The sequence below is a fragment of the Gopherus flavomarginatus genome, chromosome 14 (genome assembly GCF_025201925.1).
Source record: "Gopherus flavomarginatus isolate rGopFla2 chromosome 14, rGopFla2.mat.asm, whole genome shotgun sequence".
Taxonomy (NCBI): domain Eukaryota; kingdom Metazoa; phylum Chordata; order Testudines; family Testudinidae; genus Gopherus; species Gopherus flavomarginatus.
In genome coordinates this window covers 18773640-18793035 of record NC_066630.1, presented here as the reverse complement: position 1 = coordinate 18793035, position 19396 = coordinate 18773640, and the positions used below count along the sequence as shown (strand labels likewise).

The 19396-nt window shown below is 43.0% G+C and overlaps 1 protein-coding gene across 1 annotated transcript in view; it reads right to left on the bottom strand.

Moving 5' to 3' along the window:
- Nucleotides 1-19396, bottom strand: part of WTIP (WT1 interacting protein) — a 120568-nt gene that overhangs the window by 52438 nt on the left and 48734 nt on the right. The window contains exon 2 of the mRNA XM_050922819.1: nucleotides 13265-13366. Coding sequence (XP_050778776.1) covers nucleotides 13265-13366 — 102 coding nt within the window. The remainder of the gene's footprint in view (nucleotides 1-13264; nucleotides 13367-19396) is intronic.

Sequence of the window (19396 nt, the reverse complement as noted above, 5' to 3'; positions counted from 1 at the left end):
CGCCCGCAGGATGGAGGCCTCTACTTTGTGTATAAAGTGTATGAAATGTTTGTGCACAAAGAAAGCAGACCTGTGTGTCAATCAGTTGCTGAATTTCTGATTTGCAAATGCTGCACACTAAGGAGCAGTTTCTGCATTCAAAGTTCTTGAGATCAGTTGGAGTTTGGGGTATGCCAGGAATGCAGGATTAGCCCAGAATTACTGCATTTTATATTCTAACATCCTCCCCCCCACCTTTAAAAAAAATCATTCTCTTTCTTCTAATTTATTTAAATTTTAAATAATCTTGTGAGCGAGGACATCCCAACATCAAGATGACAGTTTTAGGATACAGCCTATAAAGTTCATGTATTAGAGATCATCTCCAGTGTGTTAGAATGCTTTCATCACACACAAAAGAACACTAATTTTTAGACGTGCACAGATATTCCAGTGCAGATCACATTATCTGTGTCAGCTGCCAAAGCACATTGGCTTAGTTAAATAAGACATGGGGGTTTTGCTGACTGCCAAATGGACTCAATAATGTATAGACTGAGTGGTACTGAATGAGGTCTGGACATTGGCCATGGAGGAGTCTCTAATAAAAGCTGGGATGAGAGGGGGAGGTTTTCTGGAGGTTTGTTTTTAAATTTTATCTAATGTACTTAATTGAGCACAGTGGGATTGTGCTTGGGGCATGAAGATTTAAAATTCCAATCTGCATCAGCCAACATGATGCAACCTTTCCAATGCATCTATGTACAAGGTTCACCCTAGGAAGACCAGGGGAGTTACTTAATCAGTAGCACCCGACAGGAATTTTCTTACCAGTATTAGCATAGCATTCAAGGTCAAAATAAAATAGTTTTACTTCAGAACTCGTCGTCCTCCATACAACTGAGTGGAATAGGTCTCTCTGGAGAGAGCCTGACCATATATCTTCAGTTCTGACTGTGCTCTTTCAGAGCCTGTTCATGCTTCACTGAAGTCAGTGGGAGCTAGATCAGACCTCTACTGAGCATGTGAGAAGCCAAGAGCCCAATCCTGTTCCCAGTAAAGTCAAGTAGAGTTTTGCCACTGATTGCAATTGAACCAATATTTGACTCTAAGTAAAGGTAACTCTAAAAGGCCTTAGCAGAAGTTCTGGTCAGAGGCAGGATTTTCAGGAAATGAGATAGTTACTTGTAGGAAAAAAAGGTTTGGGGTTGTTTTTTTTTTGAGGGGGGGGGACGTGGGGCTAAAATCAAATTTACCAACTTTCTTCCTGTGCCACTGATTTCTGGGAGAGTGTGTGGGAGGAAGGCAGACAATTTCTTTCTTACCTGAGCAATAGTCTTGCTAAACTCTCTAAGAAGTGAATGATGGGAAACAGTTCTGATCATTGGTAAATATCTCTGGAGAGTAACCTACACAGACGTCAGTTTTCCCCAAACCAAGCTGTATCCTGGTAATTTTATAACACTAAGTTTAGAAGTAAACAAAACATTCAACACATGTTAAATACCAGGGGTCAACTGAAGCACTTTCATTGGTGCTCAAGGACAGCCCACTGTAGTTATAATTGGCCAATCCTCCAGGGTCATTTCATTTAAATGAGACAGAATTTATAGCTATTTATGTAGGCCTCACGCCAACCCTGTTTCTCTGATAAGCTGCTCGGGTGCGTTTGTGTCTCACATCCGATTTAGAGAGTCCTATGGACATTGGAGACAGCATTCTGTGGATACTTAAAATAAATTAAAAACACAACCTTCAGCATGGACACAAGAATGAGAAAGTTATTCATGTGGCTCAGGCTCTAGGATCTCTGGGGAATGGTGCTGGGAAAATAGTCTTTTGAAAACCTTACGTTACTCTTCTTGCTTAATGACATATAATCTTGAAGATAGTCTTTTATAAACAGTAAATGTTCCTTATTTGAGCAAGCAATTATTTTCAGTGGCATACTGCAGCAGCTGTAGGGTCTGGCTGACAGAGACTATGAATGCTCCCTCCAGATAAAATACATACATCTAGAATACAATAATTATTATTACTAATAATGATTTACAAGACTTTGCACTTCTTTAGTTCTTCCATCTCAGAATCTCCAATTAGCCTAACATCAACCATATGTGGTAGGTAAGAATTCTTATTTCCATATGGGCAAAACTGAGGCACAGAGTTTAAGTGATTTGTTCAAGATTACATAGGAAGTCTGTAGCAGAGCTAGGAATAAAACCCACAATCCTGTGCTTTTACCCTTCTTAAGTCAGAAGCCCACCAATTCTGGGGTTAAGAATTTCCTGAGAATTTGCTAATACCCTCCACCAGAAAGAAAATAGGCCTGTATGACAAAAAGCTGGATGGCCTTCATTTTCATGATATCTTCAGGGACAACTAACAACAGGCCTGCTTTCACGATTTCATTTTATAAATGTAAGGAACTTTGCAAACTAAAGATCACTCAGTTTTTCCACCACCTTTTCCCCTTATATCAGGTGATAGTCTCCTTGAAAGAAAATTCTTAAAGCAAGTGAAAAACAAAGAAATACTTCCGTGGGCAATGTTACCTGGAGTAAATGGGTCAGGGAAATGGAGTGACCTTTGATTGTAAAGTTCTTTACATTTATAAACTTACACAGTAAAAACAGTCCTACTTTCCAGTGGAGAGTCTGAGCAAGTTTTCAGGACCAGCAAGGCACCTCCCCCTTGCAGTAAACTTTGTAAAGGAAAAGCAGCATGAAGACACTATTAGACAGGTATGAGGGGGACAGGACAGGTAGTAACACAAGCAGTTGCAAGAGGCACTGATGAGATGGGCAGGGCAATATAAAACTCTCTCTCTTAGGGGGCATATTTGGAAAAGGAGAACGGATTGTACAACAGAATTTAACTTTATAGTACTCTACGGGCAGAGCTGCACAAAATACCTTACAGCGAGTATCAGTCCTGAGTGGGACTGAGACTGCAAGTGACATAGGGCTCCAGAGGAGGGTGGGGTAGAGAAGTCGAGTTACTGTAGACGAGGGCAGCATAAGCAAAAGAGCAACTCCAGCCATGAATGGTTGTGGGAAGGGACAGAGGGGAAGTCGAGGCTGGGGACAGAAAGTAAACAGAGACCAGGAGCCAGAGTAAGTGGGAAAAGATCAGCAAAGGGTTGAGTTGAACAAGTTTGGAAAACAAGGAGGGCAGCCTCGTTAATGGGTAGAAGATCCTTCAGGTACCAAAGTTGGATGGTGACATGGTCGTGCTTCCTTGGGCAAGGCTAAGTCATGCTGCAGTATTCTGGAACCCTTAAAGTTAGAGAGTAGGGATTCAGAAAAGACACAAAACTGGCAATTACAGTAGTCATAAAAGGGAAATAATTAGGGCACAGTAAGAATTCAAACAATGACAGGGTCAAAGTGAGGACAAATTCTAGCAATTCTGCATAGGCAATGGGGTAAGCGGAATTACTGATGAGGCAGCTAAATTAAGGTCCAAGTTCAGGTACGTTCTAGTGTACATTTGCAATGAGGAACAAAGAAGAATTTCTAAACAGAAACAGGACCAAACTCTGAACTATTGTGTAGTAGAGTAAGTACCAGCCAGAGACAAAATAGGCAGAGGAGAGGGATCAGATAGCAAATCAAAGGAGACCAAGTTGGTATCCTCTTCATGGAAGTTGTATATCTAAGGTGGAAGGTATATAAAGAAAAGAAGTGGGCCATGAACAAATCTTTGGAACACCGCAGAGCAGAAATTATATAGGGAAGATGTCCACACATCCAGATGGCGGGACAGAGAGGTGAGCCCAGAATTCATGCAATGTGGTGGGGAACGGGGGCTGGGGTGCCCAAAATTCATGCATTTAAGGAAAAACCCCAAATGTATGAACTGGAATGTGTGTAAGAACTGAGCTTACCAGGGTGGAGATGAGGACAGAAATGATTAATTAGTGTCAGGAGGAAGCACTGATTTACTGCGGAGATCGAACTGATTTTATCTGAGCAGACAGAATTGATGAACTGGTATGTAGGGGGACAGGGATGATTCACTGGTGAGGGAGTCAGGATGTCTTAATTAGGAGTGGCTTCAGAAAGCCATGACCTTCTGGAGCGTGGCTATTTTACACCCAGGCTAATGCTTACTCCTCAAAGGAGGAGGGGCTCAAGGACATTTGGAAACCCTTGCCTGAGACATTTTTTGGAACACATAGGGACAGAAAATAGTACAGATTTAGAATAAAAATTACATGAAGTAAAAAAACCAATTTCCTGAGGCCGATCCTTCCCCTCTGTTAGTGTTTCTCTCTTCCAGACTTATCCTGATTGTATTGCTAATGCCAACTGACTTGCTTCCATTCCCCTCTGGCTTATCTGCACCTCTTCCACTTTGAGAAGTGGACTGTCTCTCTGACTGCGGCATAGGGAAATGTTTTTCCTTGGAGAAACTGAGGTATGTATTCCTACTTAGTTCCAAGAAAAATATTTAGAAAAGAAAGAAAAGGAAAAAAAAAATGAGTCATGAGAGAAGTGGGATTCAAACTCAGAGAAGCAAAGGCAGCACATACACCAGCAGCTACTAGGCAGATCCGATGCTTATAGGACAAAAGAGTTTCAGCAGAGTTTCCTGCCCCAGTTAACAAGAGGTGGGATTCCAAATACAAATTCTGCAAGGAAAATGATTACATTCTCCATGGCGTTTACCATAATTCTTACAAATAAAAAGCAGAGGCTAATTATAGCATGTTGTTTTTACTGTATGTCCTTGAGGCAATCATTTCCACATTAGGAATACAAAAAATACTGTGAGAGAAATACAAATGTGTATGTCAATGTAACAAGAAAAAAGTTTCCATCATTAGCTGCTAAGCAACCCCCCCCAATTAAAATAACCATCAAAACCTAGGCATTTAATGCTGGAATAATTAATAGCAGAGCACAATTAATATCTTTCACAGAAAGAAGGAGACAGAGGGTGTACCACCCGCCAACTAGTCATCACTTGCCTTCTACTAATAATAAAAAGGGACTGGAGGTGCTTTGCTTTTCCACTTTCCAGTAGTCTGGCTACCTAGAGACAACCTCTTACTGGGACTCTCTTCATTTCTGTTAACACTGGTTGTTAATATAGCCACTGGAGACAAGAAATGCCATGCATTAAGGTGCCTATCCAGCAAAGAAGAGCTTAACCACATGCTTAACTTTAAGCACCTGAGGTACTCCACTGAAGACAAGGGCCTTGCCTATACTAGGAAATTTGGTCATGTGTAAAAACATGCTAATTAATATGTTAACTCACATGTTTTTAAACATGTATGAACACCTTTAAAAACATACTGGCTAGTGATGTTTGTCCCTGGGAGGTGGAAGGGGCATGACCAAAAAGGCAGGTCACTTAAAATCAAGCATGTGCATAAGCTGTTTGCTGGGTCATAGCACAGCTAAGAAAACAGAGAGGTAGGCACAAGGTCTTAGAAAGCAAGACTGCAAACTGTGCTAGGGTGCAGGAGATTTTACAAGAATCTGTGCCAGTGTTGATCATCTGAAACACTTAACATTTCTGCCCTCTCAAATCTACCTATATGTTGCAATATTCTCACTTTTCCTAAAGCCAGAAATAATATCAGATTAGCAATGGGTCATAGACCAAGGAAACATTTTGAAGTCAATGGGAGATTAAGGTACCCAGCACCATATAGGAGGTGCTCAACTGGGCTTTTTATTACTGGAGAGAGGCTTCTGTTCCTTTGCTGATAATAATTCATGTTTGAAACATAAAATAAGCTAACGTAAATTACCTGCACTCAGCTGTTAGCATTACTATAGTATCTGTGTGTTCTGTTCTATAAAGATTTACAAAGCCTCAGAAAGACAAATCTGAGTGACTGGCTGATTGAGTGTCTAACACAGCCAAAGCCAATTCTCACCTTCATTTCCTTTTTCCAGGCTACCCACCAAGGTGCAATCAAGAGCAGGTCTAAAATGTATTATATTTTTCTGAACTCTGCCAACTACTTGTCCCATCCCCTCCAAGTGCAGACAAGACAAGTGTTGAGTTGCGTATTGAACTGGACCTATTCTATCGCTAAGAGGTTACAGTGATTCTTCTTAGCTGAACTCACTCCCTTCCAAAATATTTAGCTCCCCATTGAGTCCCACATCAATCATCTGCCTTACACCTATCACATTTCCAGGATGTGTCAAGACACACTGGGATTTCAGCATATGGCTAGGAAGCCTCAATGCATCTAGATGGCCATGGATAAAACCTGAATGAGGAGTCTGAGTATTAGATGAATAACGTTTGTAGTTATGCAAGTTATGCCTCCAGATTTCATACTTCAGGCCATGGAGGTCAGGAAGGAATGTTCCCACATATGCAGCACTGAATCATTGGTGCTTGCCTTTCTCTAAGCATCAGGTATCAGCTGCTGCCACAGGCAGGATCTCGGACTGGTTAGCTCAAAGGTCTGATCTGCTCTGGTTTGAAACTACGGGAATGAAATATATACACAGCGAACAGCCTTTCACGCTAAAGGGAGCAACGGAGCTAGAAACCCTTCCAACACCTCAACAGTTTATCCCTAGGAGTGGTATTAATTGGCTTGTCTTCTTTTCATGACCTCAGTGTGATCCTAGATGCCTAGAACAGTCCAGCTTGTAGTAAACATGTTACTCACAGCTACACCTGAATTACCCAAGTCAACCTTTGGCTGCTAAGCAGTTAAAAGCCAATGCTTAGATATTTTTATACCATAAACTCTGATTACTGACCTAATCATTATAGGTGGACACACAGTAAACAACTCATACCCTAAACAGGTCTAACATTGAATTATGTTTTATTCAACATAAACATCACAAACACTGGTAGGGAACTGAATTCAAGGCTTTAAACACACATACTGGCAAGATGCAATTTAGGTGCTGTGCGATTCACGCTGTACTTACAAACGTGTTGTGAGAAAAGAAGAACGTGAAATGCTGCTGGGAGTTCAAGAATTTTAAAGATCATCCGAGCTCACAGAAACATGCCATGAAGGTAAAGATATTATGGATATTACTACTGACAAAAAGTAAACCAAGGTTCATTCCCAGTTACCTAATATGAAAAAGAACTTTTTCAATCACTCTAGCCTTTGATAGACTCCCCTAAGCAGGCATGATAAGCAGGTGGATGGCTGTAATTATTTTACTACCCATTTATATTACAGGAGCACCCAAAGGGTCTCAGGTCAGGACTTAGCCCCATTATATTAGGCTCTATATAAATATAAATGTGGACGTGATCCCTACCCCAAAGAGTTTGCAATCTAAAGTCAAAACCTCACTCAATTTTTATACTGGCTGGAGGACACACACTACTTCAGGAATGGAGACTACGCTATGAGGGTGGCAGTGACCACTGTTGCGTGCAGACCCATACCATGCCTCTTGGAGCTGCTGCCAAGGCTGTGTGCTGCCACACTCCCCTATAATCTCACAATATAACCTTGTGTGTTTATACATGGTTCCAGCAATGAGCTTTCAACAGGCTGGAAATAGCCAGCACTGTCAGTCATCAGCTGGAATTGTGAGATCTTCCAAGTTGTCACTTTTATATTAAACTGCTGTATAAAAACCCAAGTGAGTGCTCCAGTCTGATCAACAACAGCTAGGAAAGAAACACTGCACACCTTTGGGATTATACCGTTTGCTGTAGGCTTCTGACTGATCTTGTTATGATTTCCTGGGTCTTTTAAAATCACCCACTGAAGGACAGATTAAAGCTAAATGGAACATTCAAACATTTGCCTCTATGTGAATGAGGAGAAAGTGTCAGTGGTGACATTTACGGAATTTAAACTTAGTTCTTTGGAGCTCATTTTTCTGCAAAATTACCATTATTATCTGAAACTAATATAAATATAAAATTGATATCCTTTGCTATAAAGATTCTTTTCCTATAACTCTTACAACAGGAGCATTTCCATTAATATTGGACTAAAACATCACTAAAATAGCTTAACATTTCAGCATGGTACTGCTGACATTAGGGCTTGAGTGCCTTGCCTGCTGAAGCCTGGTAACCCGTAACAGTAACTAAAGGCATTGTTACTTTCTGTAACGCGTATCACTAGCAAAGACAATCCATAAATATCTGCATCCCATCACCGCACACTTCAGAGCACACCAGCGCAAGGACACTACACTTTCAAGAGGGCTCCCATGTTCTGAAATACCATCAACTGGGATTAGATGCTGAGCATTTCAGGGAGAAACTGATCTCGTGTGCCCTGCAAGTGTTCCTGGCCATATGAATGCTTAATTCTAAAGAGAGAGCGAGAGCAGTGTACACTGCAGGGTAAATTCTCATCTCTGCAGCTTGAGGATAGGGTTGGCAGATGCTGATTTTTAAAAAAAAAATAATGTTGACAGATATCAATGTTTATTTTTAAGCAGTTTTTTAGATTTCTCTCCATTTAAATGTTCAGTTTTTCTATCTATGGGGGATGGGGGGTGGGTGGGAGGATGGTTTGTGTGTGCGCTGTGAAACCAAAGTTTCCCAACATTTAACAATAAAAAAACAACTAATCCTTCCAAGCCTACTTGATTCAGCAAAGCACTTAAGCATATGCATAAATGCTTTAGGTTACTCATGTGTTTAAGTGTTCTACTGAATTAAGGCCAAAATAAGGTTTCAGCACCATAACAGATGAGAGAAGATTTTTGGCCCAGGATTTTACAAAGAAAATCTTGACAAGCTGAAATTGTTTTCTCGGAGCGATTCCATAGGAAGGGTTACATTGTGCCGTCATACCCCATGGAAACCAGAGAGCTTTGGTTTTCACATTACCTGATGTATAGAAACCTGAGCATCTCTCAGAGGCAAGTCCTGTTATAAAAGAAGCTGACAGTCTGCACCATTCAAAAATGGAGCAATGCTGCACAAAGGTAAAAACCATCCAAAGGAGCCTGACACTGAGACACTGGAAGTCCTCAACTGCCACAGAGCTAGGGTTTAACATTCATTAAGTCCACCGATTCCAAGTATTACTAACAGAGAGGCAGAAAAGGTCATCATTTTACATTAAAAGATCTCTACTTCCCAGGTCTCTGGCATTTTTGCTTTATCATCCTCTCTATGCTCAGGTTTGTAAGCTTTTTTTATTATGAGGATGTCCCAGGCCTTCTGAATCAAGACATTATCAGGGGCCTCCTCCAGGGCTACTAGAAATGGCCTAACACGGTGGTGTATCAAAGAGTCACAATTTTCGGTGTTTTTTTTAAACAGGAAGTCCAAGGGCATCATGAGTAAGGCTATAATTTAGGCACGGGTATTTTTAGTAAAAATCATGGACAGGTCACAGGCAATAAACAAAAATTCATAGCCTGTGACCTGTGCATGGCTTATACTAAAAATACCTATGTTTAAATGGGAGTGTGAGTCCTGTATGTGGGGGGGGAGGGGAGAACTGCTGCTTGAGGGCACATGGGGCCGGGGGTTGCTGGGGGGGCACCTGGGCCCAGTGGTTCCAGCTGCCGGGGGCCGAGCTGCTCTGGCCCACTCACCAGGGACCACTGCCCAGGACTGCAGCTGCTCCAGGCTGCTTGCTGGGGATGCTGCTTGGGTGGCTCTGGGGCAACTACACTGGTCCCTGCAGAAGTCACGGAATCTGTGACTTACATGACCTCCGTGACAGACATGGAGTCCTAATCACGAGTAGTAATTTCATCTTTGTCCATCTTATATATTTCTAGAGCACCCTAGCCTAATGGGGCCATATTTTAAAAAGAAAATCAATACACACTGGGTGCTAAACTCACTAAAATCTGACCCTAAAACCTAATAATTCTGTGCTAGCCTTTGATGTTATTGACATAATCTGGGACCATATAGAACATGGTTGCAACCAAAGACCTATAGTGGCACCAAATCTTGTATAAAGGGGGTCAAATGAGGTATCTAAGACCAGGTTATAGGTTACTGGTTATGATTATGCTGTCTGCATGCGTCATTTTGTAGTTAAAGTTATGAATATTGGCTCTATACTGTCTGTATTTCAAACTTACGCTGCGCTTCTGGGTGACACTCCAGACAAGTTGGTATGAGCTCTGCCTAGCCTGCCTGAGGGCCCATTAAGGACCATCAGCTATACAACTGATCCATTGAGAGAAGGCAGATAGGCCTTGTAACTCAGCAAAGTATACAGGAACTTGCCCATGTGACTCCAGATTTATCACTGCTACAATGGTTAATCACCCTTACTATTAAAAATGTATGCCTAATTTCTAATTTGAATTCTGCAGCTTCCAGCCATTTGTTCTTGTTATGCCTTTCTCTGTTAGATTAAAGCAACATTTAGTACCCGGTATTTTCTCCCTCTGAAGGTACTTATACACGGATATGAAGTCACCACTCAATCTTCTTTGTGCTAAGCTAACCACATTGAGCTCTCTCACTGTAAGGTATTTTCTCCAGCCCTTAAATAATTTTTGTGGCTCTTTTCTCCAGCCATTCCAGTCTGCCAACATTCTTTTAAAAACATGGATGGCAGAATTGGACACACTATTCCAGTACTGGGCTCACCAATGCCATACAGAGAGGAAGAATCACCTCCTCACTCCTGCTCACTACTTCCCTGCTTATACATCCAAGGATCATGTTAGCCCTTTTTGCTAAAGTATCGCATGGGGAGCTCACATTCAGCTGTTTGTCCACTAAGCCCGCCTAAATCCTTTTCCGAGTCACTGTTTTCCAGAAGACAGCCCCCCAGTTCTGTACGTATGGCATCTGTTCCTTGTTCCTTAGGTCTGGATCCACTAGCCCTCCTTCCAGTACTGGTTTGCATAATATTTGAGGGGAGCTGGGTGGTTGTTTTTTAAAGCAATTCCTAAAATCACATTATCCTAAATAAAGAATGAAGCTGAGGAGTGGTTTGGTATAGGTAAAAATCTTGTCAAGTTGGGTTGGGTTTGATCCTATTTAGAAACCTTCCAAAGCTCAGGGAAGTGGGGTCCAGAGAAATGGTTCCATTTTTGGCTCATCTCTCTGTAAGTAACTGAATGTATGCTTTATTAAACATGTTTCACCTGCAATTAGATCTGTGTTGCAATATCAATAGCACAGCTACCATTCAAATGCACTATGTTAGAAAGAACAAAGGATCCATAACAAACTTTGTTTTAATGTGAATCTTGCAGAAATCAAGCTGGTAGACAAAAATACATTAAAGTATTCTTTCTTTCTGATCAGGGCTTGGGCATTCTAGCATAAGAATACCGTAATGATAGGCTCACAGAACAACATGGTGCATTGTTACCTAGTGTATATACAGTGACTCATAAGCCATACTGTGAATCATGGAATTCCGCTAGCACTGCTTGCGGTTCTCTGAGATCAAGTTCTACGCTGCATTCAGCTAGATGAACATCGGCCACACAAACACTGGGAGGGCAATCTGAAAGTTTACTGCTGCATTTTAACAACTAACCGAGAATTATATTTTGTTAATAAAATACTTTCCCCTGCCTCTAAACATTCTGTTGAAAAATCGAATGACTTACATAGAAATCTTTATGACAGTCAACGTATGTCCTGACTTCTTTTTTATCATTTGTGTTGTGCCATGTGGAGAGAGCTGTAATATGCTCTACGTAATTAGGTTAAATTTAATTTTGGTGATGAGTGGATAGATATTATCTGATATTGTATTTTGTCATCCTCTGCTTAGCAGGCTGCCCAAAGTACTTCATTCTCTTTGGGAGCCAGCAAAATTGTTGCTCAGTCAGTGGCATATTGGATGCACTCGGGAGAGCAAATTACCCTTAAATTTTAGGCAAGTTTATTTTAGAACCTGATCATGGTCCAAAGTGGGTTTATAAGGTTCCTTAAATTCCATAAACATTTGTTTTAAAAATGAGTATCTATCTGTACAAAGCCTGAGAGAGAAAAAAACCCTAAACCTACAGCTCTCCTTTCATAAATGAACTTTACAATCGTCTTTTCAATAGAAAGTTGTTTGGTTCTATGCCAGTGATCTTTTACTCTTTTCTAATCCTTAATTAATCCCTTTTAAAAACAATTTATGTGCTGTATATTCCACTGATGCTCAGCCTTCTGTCTGCATATATGTATCTCAACAAAATCTTTACAGCCAGACTAACATTTTCATAAATTACAAACTTAAATCCATATTGAGGCACTTCAGTAAAAATGAACTGATTGTCAGAGTTGATGACTGGCAGGTCCTATTGAAATCAATGGGAATCTGTGTGTGCTTAGCACTTCTTAAACACCGGCCACTGAGGTGCCTAAATACGGATCTCATTGCCTAACTTTAGGCACTCACTTCTAAGAGTTTTGGCTCTATTTTCTAACATTCATGATGTCTTCAGACCAAGTAGAATATCCTTCTTGTTAAAATACATCAATGTGTCACCATGAATTGAAAACAGCAGAGTTTCTCAGTAGCAAAGCCATGCTTTTTTTTTTGCTAAAAATCACATACAGTGTGTAGAGACCACTGTTCCCTCTAAGTTGTGCGCGTGTGTGCACGTACACAGATCCTAAACCCCACGCACATGGTGAAACACCACGCGCACAAAAATTTGCACAGAAGCACAACAATTTTCACATAGGAAATTTTTTGCACACACGACCTGTCAAAAATTTGCACAGAAGAAATTTTTTCCACACGCGGCCTGTCAAAAATTAGAGGGAACATTGGTAGAGACCATTCCTTTGACATGCCTGCAGATTCAAAGAGAAATCTTACAAGCTATTGGAAGGAGCGTGGAAAGTTCTGGAGGAAAGAATTAAAAAACAACCACCACCAAATGCTGTAGCAGTTTTAGAGCTGAATTTTCAACATGTGGTCTTCCATTCTGCACATTCAAACTTGCATGTGCAATTTTTGTGCATTATCATGTGTGCATGTACATGCTTGAATGCACAAACATTTGCAGTGCATAAAATGAATTTTGCCTGTATCAATTCTATTGTTTGTGTGCAAAAATTATAATGCACATAAAGCTCCACAAAAAGTGATTTATGTACACCAAGTACCATAGAGGCCAGGCTGAAGCCCCTTTGAAAACGTAACACTTAATGTCAACGAAGTATTAGATTTACATCCTCTTGCTTAAGAAAGTGCAGTTGGATGCTTGAAGATGGAGCATGCTCAGTGTCATTAATCACCAGCCTTGAAGCTTGTGACGTGAATGGGAATTTTGCCTCAGTAAGGAATGAAAGATCGGGCCTTACGCTGTATGTTAGATGTTAAAAGAATCCATACAGTGGAAGGAAGCCACTAGACACTGTAGATCTGACTTACCACAGGAGCAGCACGTGAAGCAGTTGGTATGGTAGAGGTTACCCATTGCTTGGCAAGCCTGGCTCGCTCCATATACGCCCTTTCCACACTTTATACAAATACCTAGGAAGAAGAAGAAAGACTTAACATCAGAATCCTCAGCAGTTCTAAAAAGCAGCTGCTGGGTATTGATTTGTAAACACTTATTGTACCCTCATCAAGCCCTAAAACAATGAATGAACGTTCCTGAATAGAATTTAGACACCAAAATTGGTGGCAGGCATCTTGAGTGAAATGACTACATGAAAACCAATCAAAAATAAAAGGCAGAAAATCCTAGCGTAGCTGGTGAAACAAAGTATGAAGAGCTAGGCTGGCCGAACAGCACAGAAATCCCCTGGAGACAGGTGAAAATGAGAAGGGACAGGAAATCTGAATGCCCGCTGGAAAGAATTCAGACTTTCAAAGAAAAACAGCGGAGGTCTTCTATACAAGGTAAGTGATCTTAACGCAGCATGTTACATTCAGCATTACCAATAAAAACAAACAATTTGGTCAGTATCCTAGAAAAAAAAGTGTTTTTTTTTTCTCTCCAATAAAGTAATCACCATATCAATAGTGAGCTGAAGTCCATAAGGAGCTCAGTCAAAATGACATTGGTCAGTCATATGTAATGTTTTTTAACTTTCTGTCATTTAGTAATACTTAGCCCCTGCATGCTGGGCATTTTACAAAACAAAAGGCAAGGCATCTACCCCCTGTAATCTGGGGTTTCAGATGGGATTCTACTCAGGCTACTTAGTGACTATTGCAGCAGCTACACTTCTATTTTTAGCAAGCTAGCTTGTTCAGAACTAGCACCCATATGTCTACCACTGAAGACAGACCTAAGGGTGCAAACCTGGCTGGGAGTTCTGCCATTGACTTCAGTGGTGTCAGGATTTTACCCTAAAGATCTCAGCATAGCTGTGGCAATGCCAGTCAGTCATTGCTGCTGCAGACCTCAGAGAAAGATTTGTGATTTGGGTAGATTCTACAAAGAGTGTGGTTAGTTTTCTCATGGATAGGTGGCTGATTACATAGAACTGGCAAATTTCCAATGTTCAGATACTTTTCCTGATGAGATCGTAACAGTTTTAAGGTAGGTCAAATGTGTCCCCTAAAACTCTTGAAACTAGATTGAATTAATCTCTGGCATGCTTTATTTTAACGGATTTGTGGCCATTTACACCAGAGATTAATTTGTCTCTGCATCTTTAATAAGGAATATATAAAACACTGGTACAAAATTACCTCCTTATTTCATACAGTTTTTGTTTTCTTGATATGTCCATTGGTCCATGGCTGGCCTGATTTAACTGTGCAGCACGCAGTGTAGCTGTATCCATGTTGGTCCCAAGATATTAGAGAGACAAAGTGGGTGAGGTAATATCTTTTATTGGACCAACTTCTGTTGGTGAGAGAGACAAGCTTTCGGAGTTGAGGAAGTGCTCTGTGTAGCTCAAAAGCTTGTCTCTCTCACCAGCAGAAGTTGGCCCAATAAAAGATATTTCCTTACCCATTACCTCTAATTGTGCAGTGTAAATTAATAATGTCAATGTCATTTTGAAATTGCTTTAGAGAACATAGAAGATAACTAAAGCAAAAGCGTATTTTATCATTAAGCTACTTGTACGCTGGTTAAGGCCCTGATCCTGCAAACATTTACACCTATGGGTAACTTTAAATCTTATTGGCTTCAATGCAACTCCTCATACTCTTAAAGTAAAGGACCTGCACAACTGTTTGTAGAATCAGTGCTCTAATCATCCAGATTTTTCTCTCCTTGTATTGAGAAAGCTTTGCAAAGATGATATCAATTCAAACCACCAGGAGGAGAAAATCTCACATCTCAGCTTGAAGAAACTGAACTTAACAGAGGGCAGGGAATACCAAGGTAAAATAGGAAAGAGTTCAGTGGTTCAGGTTAGTCTTTATTTGGTTTTAGAAAGACTTAGCACATTGACTATTCTGAGCAACCACACAGTAGAGAGAAATATTAAAAACAAATTACAAGTAACTAGGAAAATGGAGAAAGCAGACAACACACCATCTGCTGTAAGATTGCTGGTATCTGGTTTGGGACTCCAGTAAGAAAGGAGATGGAGGCTGCATTGCACACACCAGTTTTTCTGGCCTCCCCATATATCTCCAAAGAGTTTTTGGTTTTGGTACTAAAGTACCTGACAATATCCTTTTAACACCATCAAGTATCAATGCCCTGAATTAAACCTGTGATACCAAAACTCTTCCAGGGGGTTTGGCTACACTTGCAGGTGTGCAGCGCTCGGAGTTAAAGCTGTCTTCGTACAGCTGTGTAGGGAAAGCGCTGCAGTGTGGCCACATTTGCAGTGGTGTTGGGAGTGGTGCATTATGGGCAGTTATCCCACAGAGCACCTCTTCCCATTCTGGCGCTGTAGGTTGTGGGAAGGGGGCGGAGGGTGCAGGTCATTCTGCTTCCTGTCCCAACGCCCCATGATACATCGCTTCACATCCCAGAAATCCCTGTTTTTCCGTCCACGTTTGGCGCCATCTTGACTCTCTCAACGGTTTCTGTGCAGCGTGATTTCTGCGGGAAATGGAGCCCGAACTGCTGAGGAATATGCTGACGAGTCTCGCCAGCACATCATGTTTGGCAGTTGAGCTATTCCTTAAGATCCAAAGTGATGAGGAGTCAGACAATGAGAGCGAGTTGAGTGATGTGTACGACACGAAATTGCTTGTGGCATTCATGGAAATGCTCAGCACCATGGAACGCTGCTTTTGGGCTCGAGAAACAAGCACTGAGTGGTGAGATCACATCGTCATGGAAGTCTGGGATGACGAGCAGCGGCTGTAAAACTTTCGGATGAGAAAAGCCACTTTCATGGGCCTGTGTGAGGAGCTCGTCCCAACCCTGTGGCGCAAGGACACAAGATTGAGAGCTGCCCTGCCGGTGGAGAAGCGGGTGGCTATTGCAATCTGGAAGCTGCAACTCCAGACAGCTACTGATTGGTTGGGAACCAGTTTGGAGTGGGAAAAATCAACCGTTGGAATTGTGTTGATGCAAGTTTGCAGGGCCATTAACCGCATCCTGCTAAGAAGAACTGTCACTCTGGGGAATGTGCAGGACATTGTGGATGGCTTTGCACAAATGGGTTTCCCTAACTGTGGAGGGGCGATAGATGGGACGCATATTCCTATTCTGGCACCACCCCACCTAGCATCTGAGTACATTAATCGGAAGGAGTATTTCTCTATGGTTCTCCAGGTGCTTGTGGATCACCGTGGGCGTTTCACTGACATTTACTCAGGCTGGCCCGGAAAGGTGCATGATGCACGCATCTTTCGGAACAGTGCCCTGTTCAGGAAGCTGCAGGCCGGGACTTTTTTCCCAGACCGGAAGATCACAGTAAGGGACGTCGAAATGCCCATTGTGATCTTTGGAGACCTGGCTTACCCGTTGATGCAGTGGCTCATGAAACCATCTACAGGAAACATTGACAGGAGCAAGGACCGGTTCAACTACAGGCTGAGCCGGTGGCAAATGCCTGTGGAGTGTGCTTTTGGCCGTTTAAAGGGGTGCTGGTGATCTCTATATGGGAAGCTAGACTTGGCGGAAAGTAGCATTCCCGTGGTTATATCCACATGCTGTACCCTCTATAATATTTGTGAAGGGAAGGGTGAAAGATTCAGTCAGGCATGGACCTCCGAGGTTCAACGCCTGGAGGCTGAATTTGCACAGCCAGAGAGCAGGGCTACTAGAGAGGCCCAGCACAGGGCTTCAAGGATTAGGGATGCCTTGAGGGAGGAATTTGAGGCTGAAAACCAACAGTAATGTTTGGTGCCTTGCACGAGAGTGAAGTGCAGTGGTTACAATGTTAGTAGGAATCTGTGTTTCCTAAGCTGAGTTGCAGTGCCTGTTTCTTTCCTGGGCTAAGGTATCTTTGACTTTCTGCAATAATAAAAACTGTTTTCAAAGCCAAGAATTCATTTACTGAAAAGAAAATTACTTTATTGACAGACACACAACATTTTGGGAACCTAAAAGGGCAGGGGGGTGTGGTGGGAAACTGTACAGCCACAGGTTTGAATATGTCCTGTCTGGAGTGCTGTGCAATGACTGCTGCACTTCAGGATGCCTATACTGCATGGTGATGGGGGTTGAGTGCAGAGGGTAAGGGTCGTAGTTCTCACGGCTGGTTGGTGAATGTACAGGTGGTGGTAGTAAGAACCTGGATGCTGGGGAAGGGGGTTTGGAGCTGACATTGGGGCACAAGGGAAAGAGCTTGGGACGAGGGGGCGGGCGCGGTAGTGCTGTGCCTGCATGGCTGCGAGCGCCTGGATAGAGTCCGCTTGGCACGCCAGGATACTTATCAGCTGTTTTGTGCTTTTCTTCCTGTCCGCTGCATTTTTCTGGCGGATCCTGCTTTCCCTTTCCCTCCAGTCCTGCACGTTTTGATTCTCTGTGACAGAGTGCTGCATAACTGCTTGCAGCATGTCTTCTTTCCTTTTTCACAGCTTCTTCCGGAGGTTTTGTAGTCTTTGAGAGGTTGATAACACGGGCAGCCGAGATCTCAAGGTTGCTTCTGTAAAGGCAAAAAATGCAACACTTAACAGAGGCAGCATTGTTTATACCAGACAGTTATTCCCACACAGTTAAGGAGTATAACAGTCTTCACAATAGCATAATTTTCCCATCCCACAGAGTGCACATAACCCACGGGAGCCCCGAAAAGGTGAGTAAGCGGGACTGATTGCTTCAGGGCTCTACTGTTCTCGGGGTTTCTGTGCGTTGGGAAAAGCAAACAGCTGCCAGGGGCACCTACACTGAACACTATCCCAACATTTTCCACAGGAGTTGATCCTGGAAGATCTCTCGCTGCTATGGGTCACCTGGGAAACGCGGTAGGGTCTTCTACAGCAATGCGGATTCCACCCTGGCCCCTATGCAGCTTGTCTGTGTGCAATGGTCGCCCCCACCCCTCGTGGCACAGTGGCGCGGACGCGTTAGCCTGACTGGGACAAGGACCACAGTGGCTCTCCCAATAAACTTGCGCAAGCGCATTGCCCACGCTCTGACTGAAACTTCTGAAGAGATTACCGAGGCCGATTACCACGATGTGATAGACCACATCAATGCACTATTCCGCATCTAGGCATGCACGCATGCTGCCCTAACCCTCCCTCCTCTCCCGAAAAATTTCCATCATGAAAATAAAAGCCGCTTACCGGGAACCCGCTCCTTTGTTTGTCCTCCACCAAGTACCGGCTGCTGAGACTGGCTACCTTCCTCCTGGCTTGAGAAGAGTTCTTGGCTGCATGCCTCCTGGGACTCCGGGGTGTCTCCCCCCACCCCAGTACCCTCACTCTCGATTTCTTCCTCCTCCTCCTGCTCTGAAGTGTCCATCGTGGTCTTCAGAGTGGTGGGAGGGGTCACTCCCAAGTATCGCATCCAGCTCTTTGTAAAAATGGCAGGTCGTGGGGGCAGCATCGGAGCGGTGGTTTCCCTCGCGGGCTTTGCGATAGGCACTCCGCAGCGCCTTCACTTTAACCCTGCACTGCAGCGCGTCCCAGTCATGGTCCCTTTCCAGCATGGCCCTTGATATCTGCCCATAGGTATCGTAATTCCTACAGCTGGAGCACAGCTGGGACTGCACAGCTTCCTCGCCCCAAACACCGATGAGGTCCAGCAACTTGCCATTGCTCCCTGTTGGGGCTTGTTTGCCACGTGGAGCCATGGTCACCTGGAAAGACTCACTGATTGCACTCCACACCTGGCTGAGCAAACAGGAAGGGGATTTTTTAAATTCCCGGGGCATTTAAAGGGCGAGTCACCTGAGGCCAGGGCAGTAGCGTTCGAACTGATGAGCAGAGTGGCTGAACAGGCATTCTGGGATACCTCCGAATACCTCTGGAGGCCAATAACAGCGCTTTTGGTGGCCACACTGGCGGAGCAGCGCTGCATCAGCAGCGCTATAGTCGTTAATTCCCCAGGCCGAGGTGGAGTACAACCAGTGCTGTAGCCAGGGAGATACAGCGCTATATGTGCCTTGCAAGTGTGGATGGTGAGTTGCAGCGCTGTAAAGCCACTACCAGCGCTGCAACTCTCCAGTGTAGCCAAGCCCAGAGAGA